Source organism: Atheta coriaria, unplaced genomic scaffold, assembly GCF_025399875.1.
Source record: "Atheta coriaria isolate IRGN ID8LTWV9N9 unplaced genomic scaffold, Caltech_Dcor_3.1 hic_scaffold_48_pilon, whole genome shotgun sequence".
Taxonomy (NCBI): Eukaryota; Metazoa; Arthropoda; class Insecta; order Coleoptera; family Staphylinidae; genus Dalotia; species Dalotia coriaria.
The window spans coordinates 29,029-45,917 of NW_027045490.1; the positions used below are offsets into that span (position 1 = coordinate 29,029).

A 16,889-nucleotide genomic window follows, 5' to 3' on the forward strand; every position below is an offset into this window, starting at 1 on the left:
TCATGTTCTTTATTGCCATAATTGAAAGCAACCCAATAAAATATATAAATTCCTATTCATATTTTTAGTATTTATACCCAAAATGGAAAACGATTATAGTGATGATGACTTTGTACCAGGAAGCGCAAATAAATTCATCGTCCTCAGAAGATGAGAATGAAAACATCAATTCAGAGAGTGAAATGGAATCTGTTTCTGAATCTGATTCTGACACTGATGTTGAAAGCGACGAAGAAATCCAAAATTCAAATGCAGATTGGCAGAGTAGCGGAGACAAAGGCAGACAGCTATTTGAATATTTTGGCAATTATGGCTCGCGGAATATAGCATCAGGAAAACACAATAGGCATGATGACTAATTTTGAAAAACTACTCCACGATATTTTTAGGCATTTAAAATAGTCGAAATAAATTTTATTTCTGGAAAAAATTAAACACTAGAATAGTAATGGCGTCTGTGTGTGACGTCACGCTTTCGTAAACACTTGACACTTGGCATGTTAATCAGTTTATTTTTCTATATTATTTAATTATTTTGAGCTATAATGATGAATTCTAACGTGTATCGATGGTGTGCGGTTCCTCAATGTAATAATACATCGATAAAGACTCCGAATAAGTTGTTCATTAATGTTCCAATAACTAAAAAAGTGAGAAATACATGGCTAAATCTTGCAAGGCGAGACCCAGTTATTATATCGCCAAATTCAGTACTTTATTTCTGTGAAGACCATTTTGATGTAAGTATTTGATTTATTTACTATCGTTATAGTGTTCAGTCTAGTAATTATAATGTCGAGATTAACAATACTTTGTTCCAGTTACCAAATGATATGGAAAATTATATGGAATATCATGTGATGGGTTCAGTTTCACAAGTCCGTATGAGGTCAGGGTGTACTCCCACAAGATTTGAATGCCAACCAGACAGAAGAAAACGAACTTCAACAGAGCGTCCTTATGTTCTTAAAAAGCAACGGAAAATATTAATTGAAGATAGTGTAAAAGGTTTAGCTGAGGAAAGTACACCGACAATTTGTTTAGAAGTCGCTGGCAGTTCATCTGATCATTCAGTTTTGCACACAATCGAAGAGCATCAAGAAGAGCCTAAAACCCGGCCGAAATTGGTTGATAAATCAGTACAAGTATACATTGGAAAAAAATTTAGAAGCAAAGCAGTCCAGACAGAAATGAAATTAGTAAACCAGTTGACATCACCAATGAAACCCGATTGCTGTTCTATCTCTACTTCTCCATTTAAAATTGATAGTTGTGGCACTACTAAAGCAAGCACAAGACCTATTTAAAACTTCAAAGAGATTGTTTATTGTAAAAGATCAATTGGACAGTGATGTTTCATATACACCATCTGTAACTGAATCATTATCACCATCAATACAATCTCTTCAAGTGAAATCCACTTCAGACTGCAGTGAATTAGTTGAAGAGACAAAGGCAGACGAAGTATCTGATATTCTAAAATATACATTACTTAAAATAATGAGAAACCCACGTTCATACATAGGTCTACCTAAAAGCTGTTCTTATTTTATTGATTTAATTGAAGAACAGACAAAAATCCCCACTAACCATAGTTTGCTATGTTTAGAGAAAATTAGATTAAATAGTCCCTTTAAACAACTTGCTGATGATCTTTCTATGAACACTACATACGCAAGTAAAATATTTTTTAAAAATATACCAATACTAGCCAGTGTAATGGGACCATTTATTGTGCCGCTTAATAAAGATTTAATAAAACAGACTTTGCCCATGGCTTTTAGACACAAATTTCACCATACAAGTTGCATAATAGACTGTTTAGAAATCGAAATACAAAGGCCTTCAAAAAGTGTTAACCAAGCTCTATCATGGTCCGATTACAAAAAAGGCGAATACCATCAAATATCTAGTGTCTTGTACACCAAATGGTTTGGTGAATTATATTTCACCAGGCTATGGAGGAAGAGTAACTGATACAAGCTTGGTTGAATCATGTGATTTTATCAGGTATCTACAGCCTGGTATGTGTGTGATGGCAATATGTTAAAACCCCATGCATGTGTAAATTTACATCTTGTTAAAGCACTTGATGAAGTTATTGTGATTGCATGTGCTCTTATAAATTTACAAGACTCTCTTATTAAATAAATCTATAAAATTATAATTTGTGCATTTTATTTACATATTACAATGTACTTTCATACAACACTGGATATACTTTTTCTTTCCACTGATTTGTTAACTGTTTAAGAACGAGTTCGAACGATTTATTTACTAATGATAAAATGATGTTTACAAAACCGTGACGTCACACCTTTCTGATTGGCGTTTCACCTAATAGGGCGGATTGACTCATTTTGCACTTTTATTTTTACTAAAATCAATTTAATCGCACTTTTAATCTAAAGGAAGAGTTTTTTTTTAGAATCTCACTACTGTATATTTTTAATATAAATCTTCTTTTTAGTGATTCTTTGTTACTGTCATCATGCCTATTGTAACTTTTACATGGACAAATATTTAGACGAAGAACTTATCGGCATTATAGTAAAAGAAACAAACATGTATGCAGAACAATTTCTTTTTGCGAAATAAATCAAAATTCTGATGCCACGCCTACAAATGCGAAAAATGGTATGCAAAATAACAAGTAATGAAATCAGACCTTTATCGCGATGTTAGTTTTGCAAGGCATTATAAAACTCCACACTCCATGTATTTTTCTCAAAACGGGAAAGCATCTATACAAATTCATTTTTTGGCAAAAAATCTTTTATGTGACAGATTTTTGCCAAGTAAGGCAAACTTTTATACTTGGAAAATAATGAAAATTGCAATATCACAACTTCATCAAGAAAGATTGTTACGATATTTACAGTACAGCATTAGTTCACGAATAGTTCTGCAATTATGTGATGAACTAATAACGCGGATACAGATTGTACTTAAACAATTGGTACAAATTTCAGTCTTCCACTTTGCAGAAAAAATTGCGCGAACACAAAACTGATGTTGTTGGCACAATATAAAAGGCCTTTGCTCATCTGTAATTGAAGCATATACAAAAAGAGGAGAGTTTATTTCTAGATATAAAAACAAAATAACGATAAGAGGGAAATTTTTATGATATGTAGTGTGCACACAACAACACCAAGCTGAAGTAAAAAGGAAATATAATTAAAACATGCCCGAATTAGTTGCTGATTTCAACTGGCAAAATGGGTGGGAGTAGATGGGCGAGCGATGGTGCAGGGGAAATCGCTGCTCATTCAACCGCAAGGGGAAAAGGCTAAAAATATTATAAAAAATATCTTGGCTAATCTCCTGCTTTTAATTTTGTAGGAAACGCGATGCGGGAAAATTGGAATCGCACAAATTCCTTCTTTACTGAAGCATAGCTGACGATGCAATTGCGAACTATCCTATACTTCGCCTAATTCCGCAAAACTCAGCCCACTGTTACAAATAGCTGTGTAACACGTTTGTTGGACAAACATTTTCCGGATTATATTCCTGGATGTTCAAAAAAAATTTATCCTACACGTGTACTTTGTTACCAAAAAAAAAATTAGAAAGGAATCGCGGTATTGGTGTCCGACTTGTAAAGTAGCATTATGTGTTTCCTCTTGCTTCCGTATATACCACACTGTAACAAACATTAAATACTTTTGTAAACCATTTTAAAATAAATTTATATTTAGTTTATATAATATATTTATTTTATTTATATTTATTATAAAATTAAAATATATAAAAAGAGCCAGTTTGAGTCGAAATTTCAACAATCACACATACTCTGTGTTTGACGAGTAGGTATACCCGTCATCGACGGTTTTTCGTGCACACTCTTACCGGACGGCGCCACAGTTAACTGGATAATATGGCAATTTGTGTATAGGTAATCATACATATAGAAATGAGCATAGAACGTAGACCAGTGAATGCCAGAAGAGTACGTTCAGCAAGAGATGAAGAATCGTCAACGGAACGTGAGGCTCGCCTCAGTCAGCTTCGGGATAGATATAGAGCTGAGAGAGAGAGAGAGAGAATCTTCAGTAGAGCGTGAGGTTCACCGCAATGTCAGTAGTGTGAGAACATTGCTTGGCATTGAAATTCAAGGACGAATCGAAAGGCATGTGTTGCTTACAAGGAAAAGTCAAATCAGAAGAAGTTCTCCCTCCACCTGAACCACTTCACTCCCTTCTTACGGGTGATCATCAGAAATCCAAGCAATTCATGCGCAATATACGCCGTTATAATAACGCATTTTAAATTACCTCTTTTAAGAGTAAGCAAGTCCTTGAGCGTGGGTTCATGCCTACATTTAAAATTCAAGGGCAAGTGTACCTCTTAGCTGGGAGCTTGCTACCACTTTGACCCGATGATCACAAATTTCAGCAAATATATTTTATTGCAGATCCAGATACACAAGCATCTACGCGGTGTACAAGTGTTGCACAGCCAATTGATAGAGATTTGACAAGATCTCTCCAAGATATGTTACATTCTCATAATTGCTACAGACAGTCTTTCAAAACTGCGATTGAGACTGTTCCAGCAGATACTCCTGACTTTAATGTCGTAATCCATGCAAATAAAGTTCTTGTTGGAGAACACAGAGGACGATACAATGCGCCTTCCACGAGTGAAGTAGCAGTGGTAATAGCTAGACAGCAATTTGACAAAAGAGATATTGTATTACATAGTCGTGATGATAATTTGCAAAAAAATTCAGAGTTACACAGATCTTGTGACAGCTTACAATATCCTTTGATGCTATGTCGTGGAGAAAATGGTTATGCCATTAATATTTCTCAAGTTAACCCAATCGGTGGTACACCTCTGCATAAAACAGTGCCATGTATGAACTACTTTTGCTACCGTATAATGAAAAGACGTAACAATTTCAATACTTAGATATGGAATGTTAACAAACCAATACTTGGTAGATCAATAAGCGAAAATTGAATCTGAGAGATTGGCCTACATCCGTAATAATCAAACTAAATGGAGAGCTGAAAATTACGTTCATCTTCAGGATGCTTTACAGGCGAATGAACACCGCAACGGCATTGGGCAGTTGGTTATACTACCTTCATCATTCACAGGTGGACCTCGATATTTACACGAAAAATCGCAAGACGCCTGATTTATTTATAACTGCAACATGTAACCCAAATTGGCCGGAAATCAAAGAAAATATTTACACCAATTTAACTCCACAAGACAGGTACGATATAGTTAACAGAGTCTTCCATTTAAAAGTACAGAAACTCCTGCACCTCATTAACAAGTCTCATATATTCGGTCCGCCGCGCTGTCATATGTACACAATAGAATGGCAGAAACGTGGCTTGCCACTTGTACACCTGTTGGTGTGGTTAGTGACCAAAATTAGATCAAACCAAATTGACAGGGTTATTTCAGCTAAATTACCGGATAAAGATGAAGATCCTATCCTGTACGAAATCGTAAAGAAACGTATGGTACACGGCCCTTGCGGGACTTTAAACCCGAATTCTCCATGTATGCGAGATTCTAAATGCAGCAAAAAATATCCGAAGTCGTTCCAAACTCAAACAAGTACTAGCGATGACGGATATCCCAAATATCGTCGACGATTGCCAGAACAGGGTGGGCAAAATGCTACCGTCCGAAACCATGATATTGATAACCGATGGATTGTTCCCTATAATCCGCTCTTTTTGAAAATTTTTGATGCCCACATCAACGTAGAGTTGTGCAATTCGATAAAGTCAATTCAATATGTTACTAAGTACATAAATAAAGGCAGTGATCAAGCCACCAAATGAAGTGGAAAAATATCAGTCTGGAAGTTACATCTGCAGCTCTGAAGCTGTATGGAGCATTTTATCATTCGAAGTGCACGACCGGGCTCCTACAATTGCAGTTCATTTAGAAAATGGACAAAGAGTATATTTTACAGAGAACAATATACAAGAAGTTGTTAATAACCCGCGGGATACAAAATTGACAGCATTCTTCAAGTTATGTGCTCAAGATGATTTCGCGAAAACACTGACAAACTATAAGAAACACTGACAAACTATGACAAAGTTCCAGGTCACTATACATGGAACCAGAGTTCTAAAACTTTTCAACGACGAAAACAAGGTACTGCGGTTGATGGTTTCCCCGGAGTAAAAAAAAACGGATGCTCTTGGCAGAATCTACGTGGTTCATCCCAATAACAGCGAATGCTTTTATCTGAGAATGTTACTGCATATTGCAAAAGGTCCGACATCCTTTGCACACCTAAGAACTGTACAAGGTGTTGTTTACAATACTTATCAAGCAGCATGCAAAGCTATGGGGCTCTTGGAAGACGATTCTCACTGGGAAAACACATTATCAGAAGCAGCTGTTTGTAGTTCAGCTACATCATTAAGATATTTATTTGCCGTCCTAGTAGTGTTTTGCCAAGTAACTGATTCTGTTAATCTATGGAATAAATTTCAAGAAGATATGGCCAGTGATGTTCTGATTCGGCGACGGCTAGAGTTAAACTCAGATTATGTACAATATGATCAAAACATATTTGACGAAGATTGATTGGAATTGAACAAAGTAGTGCAATTACTTTCGGGTAAATCGATCAAGGATTTTGGGCTGACGATGCCAGCTAATACTACTGTTGAGTTTTGCGCTCTTTCTCAAGTGGCGTTGCGCATCCCACCCCAAGTGGCTGAGTGTCTTTCCAAACACATGGTCTTTAGTAGACAGTTAGTTAAGTTCGTTACTTTGTCAAGGGTAGTTCTGTTCTATGTAATATCAAGCAACACTGGATTGTTATTGGCGTTTAGATAATAAACTCTCTATTCTTATTAAAATTCACCCTGCGCAACAACTACTAACTCAGATTTAACTAACAGTACCGAATACACAAGAGAAACATCATGCGATCAAACGAGACTTTTACAAAATATAGCTCAAGAAGAGCCACGATTAAACATCGATCAGAAAAAAGTATTCACTGCATTACTATCAACAATTGATAACAATGAAGGGAAATTGTTTTTCCTTGATGCCCCAGGAGGTACAGGAAAAACATTTTTAATCAATCTGCTTTTAAAAAAGTGAGATCTATCGGAAAAATTGCGTTAGCTGTTGCGTCATCCGGCATTGCCGCTACGCTTTTGGAAGGTGGCCGAACCGCACACTCCACATTCAAGCTCCCGCTGAAAATCGCCACCGATGATAATAACAGCGTCTGTAGTGTTTCTAATAAGAGCAATACAGGAAAATTGATGCGTGACTGCTCGAAGCTACCATGTCAAACAAGACGTGTGTGGAAGCACTGGATAGGACAATGCGCGATTTGCGCAACAAAAATTCACCTATGCGTGGATGTGCAATTCTGTTCTCAGGAGATTTCCGTCAAATCCTACCAGTTGTGACTCGAGGAACACGCGCTGACGAAATAAATGCTTGCCTAAAAAGATCCAACCTTTGGCCACATGTCAATAAATTAGAGCTTAAAACTAATATGAGGGTTTCGCCATCTTCACGTGAGTACAGGCTATTTCCAGAGATGCTGCTAAAAGTTGGCAATGGAGGGTTAACACAAAGTGAGGGAAGGATTGACCTAGAAAACCTTGGCGTTTGGATAGACAACATCCAAGAGTTGGTCAACAATTTCTATCCTGACATTGATAACATAAGTTATAAGACAATATCTTGGTTTAAAGAAAGAGCGATTCTGTCACCTACTAACGAACAAGTAGATAAAGTAAAAAACATGATTCTTTCAAAGATTGATACGCCGACGAAAATATACTACTCTCTCGATACTGTTCTCGATTTGGAAGAAGCTGTTCATTTTCCTACAGAATTTCTAAACTCTTTGAACCCGTCTGGACTCCCTCCTCACAAAATGGTGCTGAAAGTAGGTTGTCCTGTTATTTTATTAAGAAACCTGAATCCACCTAAACTTTGCAATGGCACGCGTTTGCTGGTAAAATCATTGAAAACGTTCATAATAATGTGGTACCGGAGAAGATGTATTGATTCCCCGAATCCCTCTGATACCATCGGATTTACCCTTCCAATTTAAACGTTTGCAGTTTCCGGTAAAGACATCTTTTGCAAGGACCATTAATAAATCGCAGGGTCAAACCTTCAACGTTGCAGGCTTAGATTGGAGCAATGACTATTTTTCACATGGACAACTGTATGTCGCTCTTTCAAGAGTGACCTTCAGAGAAAACATGTTTGTATTGTCTAATGACAAGAAAGCTGTGAACGTTGTTTATAAAGACATTCTGTAATATGTTGTAAAAATAAAATAAATAGTTAAAAATGTAAAAAGTAAATAAGTAAAAAAAGTAGTGTATGAATTTAGATATTCCAAAGATAGCAGGAAATCTTCATGGTATAGGGAAAGGGGGATTGTTTTACTCCAAATTTAACGCGTGCGGGCCACGGGCAGAAATGAATAAATCAAAACTACTGAATCGATTTTAATCACATAGGCTATATATTTTATACCCGTGCGAAGCCGGAGCGGGCCGCTATGTTTTTATATACAACGTTCACAGTTTTTCTGTAGTGTATTTAGTATCAGCATTGCACCCGTGCGAAGCCGGGGCGGGTCGCTGGTCTTAAATTAAATAAGAATAAGACATAGCCTAATAATAAACATCAAACAACAATTTGTACTATGTAGTTTAATTAAATACTCTAATATTTGCGCACAAAAGTATAATAGCTACAAAGGAAAATGAAGGCACAAAAGTATACAGGGGCCCAAAATAACCAAGTCTAAGTACCACAACAGTCCATTAAATACTGCGATCAAATTTTTCAACTTGTTGCCGAATGAAACAAAAAACATGCTTCTGTTGACTAAAACAGTTAAAACAATAAAAAATTATATAAAAAGATGGTTAATATCCAGTCAAAAACATTTGATAATTCAATAGGAGACAGGTTCTGAAGGCCTCATCATCATTATAATAATTATAATTATTAATAACTAGCTTTACCCCGCGGTTTCGCACGCGTTGAATCCATCAAATAAATATTAGAAATCAATGAAGTTGCTTCCGTACGCGTCTGTAGTCACAGAAGAAGTAACAATGAAGTAGAATGGCGGGAAGTTTAAAATGGCTGAAAGTATAGTCTATGGAAGTATAGTGTACAATCTCCATAGTGTAGTCAATTGGATTTGATGTTGACGTAGCTGTCGGTAATACAGTGTGATGGTACTATAGTACTTAGGTTTGAGCTTCATTGCTGGAATGCTAGATGGCGTTAAAGTAGTCAAATAACCAAACGCAGAGGTGTATTATTGACTAAACAATTTCTTTATTTTATTTAAAAAATAATCTTTTTATTAAATAAAAAGTAGCCTATCACCTTTCGGGGACCACTAAGAATATGTGATCAAATTTTCATGATGATCAGTTAAGTAGTTTTTGCGAACTCTTTTGAATTGGAATGGAAGGTCAGTGGGAATAATTGGAATCCGAGGTATAATGACACTTTTTCCTTTACCGACACCTGTTAAAATAGTAACACCAAGAATATTTTGTCCCAAATTTGTTATACGAAGTCCTGTTCCGTTACATAGCAGAGGAGCATTTAAATTTCGCATAAGCATTACTGGAACATTTAGTTTCAATTGAAGCTTATGTGAGGGTACATTCGACAGTTTAAGTGAATTTAAAAACTCCACAGGGTATGAGGTACTTTATTCTGAATCCATAATAATTGTATCCATCGACAAATATTCCATCATTTCCCCTTCCACCTATTTTAAAATGTCATTGTTGATTCTATTAACCACTTCATTTTTTGGTGCTAATATTGCTCTTGCGCACAGCCACTGATCACTATTCAAATTTTGTTGCAATTGGGGAAAAACATGAGCTTACAAAATTCTCCTGAAAGTGATACATAACCTTCAGCATCAACATCTAAACGACCATCTCCAATTTTCAATAACGTTTCCGCATAAAGTCCCGAATCCAGATCATTATGAAGATGCACTCTCATGTTTGTTTTCAAACTGAGTTTTTCAACTTTCGACCATAAGTTTGATGATTTCAGGCATGCTTGAATTTCATCTGCTGGTGTTCCTCTCTGAATAACCAGAAGAGTTTGACGAAAATCGCCAGCCAATAAAACTACCATTCCTCCCATTATATCTATACTATCTCGCAGGTCCTGAAGAGTCCTATTTAAAGCTTCTATAGCCTTTTTGTGAGACATTGTGCATTCATCCCACACTAAAAGCTTACATTCCCTCAACATCCTACCTCGAGAGCTATTTTTACTGAAATTACAGATGGGGGAATCTTCTTTTGCAATATTCAATGGTAATTTTAAAACGGAATGAGCCGTATGGCCGCCATTTAAAAGCGTTGCGGCAATACCCGAAGAAGCTACTGCAACTGCTCTCTGCTTATTTTCTGATGTACATTAATAATAAGTTGAGCAAAAATGTTTTCCCAGTTCCTCCTGGTGCGTCGAGGAAAAAGACTCCACCCTTGCCAGATTCTATTCTACGTAATACTTGACGGAAAACATGAGCTTGCTCTGTAAGTAATAGAGGGATTAGTTCTTCCACTTGTTGCTGCAGTGCTATGAAATCATAATTTAGCTCTCGAGCAATTTCATTGTTAAAATCATCTTCACTATCTTTTCGAGGGCATCCCAAAATCATCTAATTTTTTTTTCAACCATTCTAAAAACCTGGTTTTCAATTAAAATTAGCGTTTGGTTGTAAATAGGTTCTTTGAAAGTCATATCTGTATGCACTTGCCGAAGTTGATGTAAAATCTCTTCAGCCATGTATTCTTTGTATTTATCCCAAAGAGTTTGAGGATTAGAAAGACCGCAAGAAGATAAAAGTGTAGCGTAAAGTTCCCTTATTCTATCTGGCAATCGGCATTGCAGGCTTCCTCCATAGTTTCGTCCCAATGGTTATCATTTTCTAACAATCGTAGGGCCTCACATGCTTCTCTATATGTTTGACATCTCTGACCTTTAACAATTTTAAGTTCTGTAAAGCTAGTTGGACCTCCAACATGATGCAATGACATACGCTGGCAAAAGCATTCGAAATTTGTGACGCGCACGGTATAGACACGAACAAGAGCATCAGATTAGGGCTGTACAAATTAGCCGGCCAAGCCGGTTAAGGAAGTTAACCAGGCTAATTAGCTGGCTGACTACTCGGCTTAGCCGGTTAACCGAAATTAGCCAGGCTAATCAGCTAAAGGCTAAACCGGCCAATTGGCTAATTTTATATTTTATACAATATCTTTGTTTCCAAATGCAAGTTATAACAATTCGCCGCGTTATCAATACGTTTGTCGGACTTGGCCCGAACAGATATTGTATAAAATATAAAATTAGCCAATTGGCCGGTTTAGCCTTTAGCTGATTAGCCTAGCTAATTTCGGTTAACCGGCTAAGCCGAGTAGTTAGCCAGCTAATTAGCCTGGTTAACTTCCTTAACCGGCTTGGCCGGCTAATTTGTATAGCCCTACATCAGATGCATTAACCCCAGGTTGATTTTCGACAGGTGTACCTCGAATACGACGTTGCCATTGTTTTTTTGATGTGTCCCTTCTATAATAACGGGGAACCTCAGAGTACAATAATGTCTTCGCGAAAGTATCATTCTGACAAGGGTGTATATAGGGGAAGTGGGGGGCAAAGTGGGCCCCAAAAGCGAAAAAAGGGGATTTGTTTACCTTTTTTCACCCGTTACACTATTTTTTACATCCTTGTTCAGTATTCAATATTAATAAGCCGTGTCTATCAAAATAAAAAAATTCAGAATATGGGGCAAAGTGGGCCCCCACCCATAAAACTTTTGAACATGCACACATTTTCAAATGTTGTTTTCGCGCCTAAAAAAATTTATCGAGGCGTACTGCGTACGCGTAAGTCTTTTTAAAATTGCCACGCATGCGCACTGAAATATCCTCCGAAACCCATCAGCTGTTGAACTTAACCTGGAAGACCCGTCATTGTTGTAAACATTTCACATTTATACGAGTGCAGAGCTGTTTAATTAAAAAAAAATATTATTATACACGCATTTATCGAGATGGTGCGGAATTATATAAAAAAAAGTGGACATCAGGAATGAAGTGAAATTTCTATGGCTAAAGCTATAACTGAAGTTGTAGATGGAAATGTGGGTCTGAAAGCCGCTGCTAAAGCTTACAACGTCCCTCGATCGACTCTGCAACGCCGAATTAAAATTTATAAAGTCAATTCTAATTTAGAAATGAGTATTGTCAAACGTAATAAGATAAATTTTGCTGTTTTCAGAATTACCTATAATTTATTTATTCAGTGTTTATTTTAATTAATTTCTATTTTTACTTATCAATGGCAGGTTTGGGAAGATATGAAACTGTTTTTAGTCCGAAGCAAGAAGAAGATTTGGTAAAATATCTAAGAGCAAGAAAGTCGCCTGTCTGGATTAACCACCAGAGAGTTGTGTGTATTGGCATATCAACTAGCTGAAAAAAATGGTATTGATCATCCTTTCCGAAATGGTATGGCTGGTCGTGATTGGTGCCGAGCTTTTCTCAAACGACATGCCAAAGTTTATCGATACGCAAGCCACAATCTACATCTAAATATCGTGCTATTGGTTTTAATAAGATTGCAACGAACAATTTTTATGATCTATTAGAGGCAATAATTAATTTATCACCAGACCGAGTATTTAATGTTGACGAAACCGGGGTCACAACAGTTCCTAAGCACCAATCGAAGATTATAGCACCTAAAGGAAAGAAGCAAGTTGGTGTTCTAACTTCAGCAGAACGAGGACAGTTAGTCACGACAGAGATATGTGTATCGGCTGCTGGTACTTTGTTACCTCTGATGTTTGTACTTCCTCGGAAAAAGCTGCCTGCTCGACTATCTGAAATACTCCTTGATGATTGTTGGGCTCAATGTCATTCTAGTGGTTGGGTAACTCAGGAAATATTTTTTAAATGGTTTATTTGGTTTGTTAAAACTGTCAAACCAACAAAAGAAAAGCCAGTTTTGTTAATCTGAGATGGACACACGACACATACACAAAATTTAGAAGTTATAGATTATGTCAGAAAACATCACGTTATCATGCTGTGCTTACCTCCACACTGCACGCATCGGCTTCAACCTCTCGATGTAAGTGTTATGCGACCAGCTTCGATAGCTTACTCTGATGCTGTTAAAAAGTGGTTGAGGGAGCACCCTGGTCGTGTTGTAACGGCTAACGATATACCTCGAATCTATGGTGAAGCTTTTAAGTCTGCTGCAAAATCCGAAACTATCAAAAATATCTTCAAGAAAACTGGAATCTGGCCGTTTAACAGATCAGTATATTCAGATGAAGCTTTTGTAGCTGCTGGTACATCAACTCCCAAGATTTCATCAAGCAATGCGTCTACTGCTACTAGCACTGCAATAGAACAAGTTAATGTCGCCGATGAAATGACCAATGATTCTGATGACGATGGTGCTAACGATGCGGATGATGACGATGAAGATGACGGTGGTTGTGGGCTTGGAATGCAGCGCCTTAGTCAAAGTTTTAGTTCAATCTCAGTAATGGCAGACGAGATAGATAATTCTCACACTCATTTAGATGGGAAAAATATCGAAGAAGATGAGCAACAACAAAATGAAAAAATCGTGGCTCATTCTTCAAGAATGACTGCTGACGAATATGAGCAGCAATTTCTTCTTGAAGCTTATGAAGGTCAAGATTTTCCAGATTCGGATGAGGAACCAGAGAAGAAAAGAAAGTTGGATGGTTTTAATATTTCACCTCGAACTATTTTTCCTTTGATGGAAAACCCTACGACTCATAGCAATTCACGGCGTAAAAGTACAGCAGTTCTTACGAGCTCACCATATCGGCAGACACTTGTGGGCAAAAAACACCAACCCAAGATAAAAATACTGGTCAGATCAATCAAAGGGAAGGGAAAGGGAAAGGAAAAATCGAAGAAGTCTGTGGACGATACAGCTTGTATTTTCTGTAGGAAATTATACTCTGATTCAGTCGAATCATGGATTCAATGTGGCCAATGCACAAATTGGGCTCAGGATTCATGCGCTGGAGTGGAGGGTAAAGTCGTTTCTAGGTATACTTGTAATATTTGTAAATAAACATTAATAATTATTAACCCGCTTCTATAAGCTTGTATGTTTGCTTGTCTGTCTGATTGTTCGTCTGTAACTGACGGTAGTCCTGTCTTTGATCACGAGATGGTATCTTGTCAGCTACTAATAACCCAAATTCTAATTACAAGCGTTTTTTTTAATGTTTAAACTATTAATTATTTCATATTTTTATTTTGTAAAAAAGAAGTAAGTAAAATAAATAATGAATATCAATAAAAAAAATATGTGAGTTATTTTCCCCTCTATTAATTATTAAAAATTTTAGGGGGCCTACTTTGCCCTTCAATTTTTTAAGCCTCCTGAATTTCAGGGGGCCCACTTTACCCCCAGGGGCCCACGAAACAGTTAATAGGAGCCAGTGTAGAAGCAGCATTTTCGACGTCCCAAATTCCGGATTCACCAACCCATAAACACATGATTGCAAATTCAATCTGGAAAATTAGTCCGTCAACAACTAACATAGGAGAGAAGAAAACCATAGAAAATATTAGAGACATTGCCGAGGACTTCAACCTCGTTTTTACCAAAACTGGCAAAGGCAACGCACTAGTTTGTATCCCGGTAAATGATTATATGAATAAAATAGATAATTGCCTCCAGACCCTTGATGTTGTTAAAGTATTCAGAGATCCATGCACAAAAATAAAAAAAATAGTCAAATCCGCAAGAAATTAATCAATAGTATTAGGAGACAACATCAAGTTTAGATTAATACATATGAACCCAATGATACCGAGACTATGTCTTTGGGGATTAATTAAATTACATATAGAAAATAATCCGGTTCGACCAGTAGTCAGTTGTATTAATTGTCCCATATACAAATTAGCCAAAAAATTACAGGAATCGTTTAGACTCGCGACAAACTTTCTGCTTTTCAAGCCATCCAAGAATTGACAGACCACCTTGAAAATGACACAGTTAATTTAAAAAGCTTTAAGGGCACTCTAAAAATACATCAAGTAAAGGCTGAAATATTAAGAAGTCCTCTGGAATCAACACCAAAATCCGCTAAACTCATAATGAAAAGTATAAGTTGCACTAGTGAAAACGAGTGCCAGCATTTCAATTTAGGAGTGTTAGAGTACAAGAACAAGTACACTCAACGAAAATAATATTTACACAGACTCTGAAAGTGAAAACATGGACAACTAGTAGAGAAAGGCCCATATACACAAAGTGCAAATATATGTATACATATTCGTGTAGAGGATCTACTCCAAAAGACATACTTAGTTGTATTCTTAATTTTCTAGATACTGAAAACATCAGAAAACATCATCTGATAGCAATGTAAATGAAGGGCCAAAGAATACTAGTGAGATCCCAGTAAATCTGGCAACAAAGAAAAAGCAGAATGAAGAGACTAAGAAATCAGATCTAGATGAACAGGTACTCCGTGCTCTAGGGGTTCCCAAGAAAGTCAGATACTAAGCCATCTACCGAGCATTGCTCGGCACTGATACGAATGATAGCGATTTCCCAATTCCCAAGCGTCCGAAGAAGTTTATAATTCAAGAGTCAACGGATGAAGAAGATGGTAGTACAATTCGTCCAACGCCAAAGCGATGGGATTGGAAACCAGAAATCAACACGCCAACGACTATTGAATACACCGAGAGACCCGGCATCCGCAAAGAATTTTTGGAATCGATTGGCACTTCAAACATAATGCTAAAACTAATTAATATTATGTTTGACGACGAGTTTTGGCAGAACATCGTAACCGAAACTAACAGGTATGCAGAACAAACAATTTTTAATAAGAACACGATGAAAAAAATTGACTGCAATTGGAAGCCTGTTAGTTGCAATGAAATTAAAGTTTATTTATCATTGTGCGTGATAATGCGTGAGAAACGAGCCTTCGTGGACACTCCAATTTTTAAAAAAAGTATGCCACTCAACAGATTCCTACAAATCACTAGATTTTTTCATTTTGCGGATAACACCACCAGCGACATGACGGATAAATTGCGTAAAATCAACAATTAAAGGACGATTACCATACAGACAATAAAATCCATCCAAACGGACAAGGTATGGAATCAAATTTTTCAAATCTGGTTACTGCTATAAATTTAAAATCTATTCCGGGAAAGACAAGACAAGTTCATGTTTTGGTGCATCAGAAATGGTTGTGATGGAGCTAGCCAAACCAATTTTGAATAAATACTCTCTATTTGGATAATTGGTATTCGTCGCCCAAGTTATTCCTACATTTAACGGAACAAAAAACGCATGTTGTGGGAATCGTTCGAATGAACAGAGCCAATATGCCCACAATTTTTGCTAAAACAAAGTTTAAAAAAAGGCAAATACCAATTAAGAAGTTGCAATGGCATTTTTGCTCTTAAATGGAAAGATAAGCGCGATGTGCACATTTTATCCACGTAACACACATCGGTTGAAATGGTGCAAGTTAATAAGAACAAGAAGGGCCAAAATTATAAACCGCAATGTGTAATAGATTACAACAAAGGCATGATTGGTATTGATCAGCAAGATCAATGTTGGCTTGCTTTCCAATCATGCGGAAGTACGTGAAAGGATACAGAAAAATGTTCTTTTACATATTTGACTTTTCAACACGTATATTCTGTTCAATAAAATTACCGGAAAAAACAGAACTACACAGAATTACAACTAGACGTTGCGGAAATGCTATTGCAACAAAATCCGATAGACCACAAGATGAAAACACATCCGGCGAGTGGCGA

General features: G+C 36.8%; 1 protein-coding gene and 1 long non-coding RNA gene across 2 annotated transcripts; both read left to right on the plus strand.

Moving 5' to 3' along the window:
* The first annotated feature begins 438 nt into the window (after positions 1–438).
* LOC135802740 (uncharacterized) lies at positions 439–2,167 on the plus strand. Its single transcript, XR_010550611.1, has 2 exons — positions 439–740; positions 822–2,167. It is a non-coding gene; the product is annotated as an uncharacterized lncRNA (long non-coding RNA).
* Positions 2,168–11,989: 9,822 nt separating this feature from the next.
* LOC135802741 (uncharacterized) lies at positions 11,990–14,184 on the plus strand. Its single transcript, XM_065316368.1, has 2 exons — positions 11,990–12,284; positions 12,380–14,184. Exon 2 carries the CDS (start codon positions 13,120–13,122, stop codon positions 14,152–14,154), a length of 1,035 nt encoding a protein of 344 aa, XP_065172440.1. The 5' UTR covers positions 11,990–12,284; positions 12,380–13,119; the 3' UTR covers positions 14,155–14,184.
* The last annotated feature ends 2,705 nt before the right edge of the window (positions 14,185–16,889 follow it).

What these genes read in the sequence shown, in the direction of transcription:
- LOC135802741 (XM_065316368.1), top strand. Translation starts at nt 13,120, where the DNA reads ATGCTGTGCTTACCTCCACACTGCACGCATCGGCTTCAACCTCTCGAT.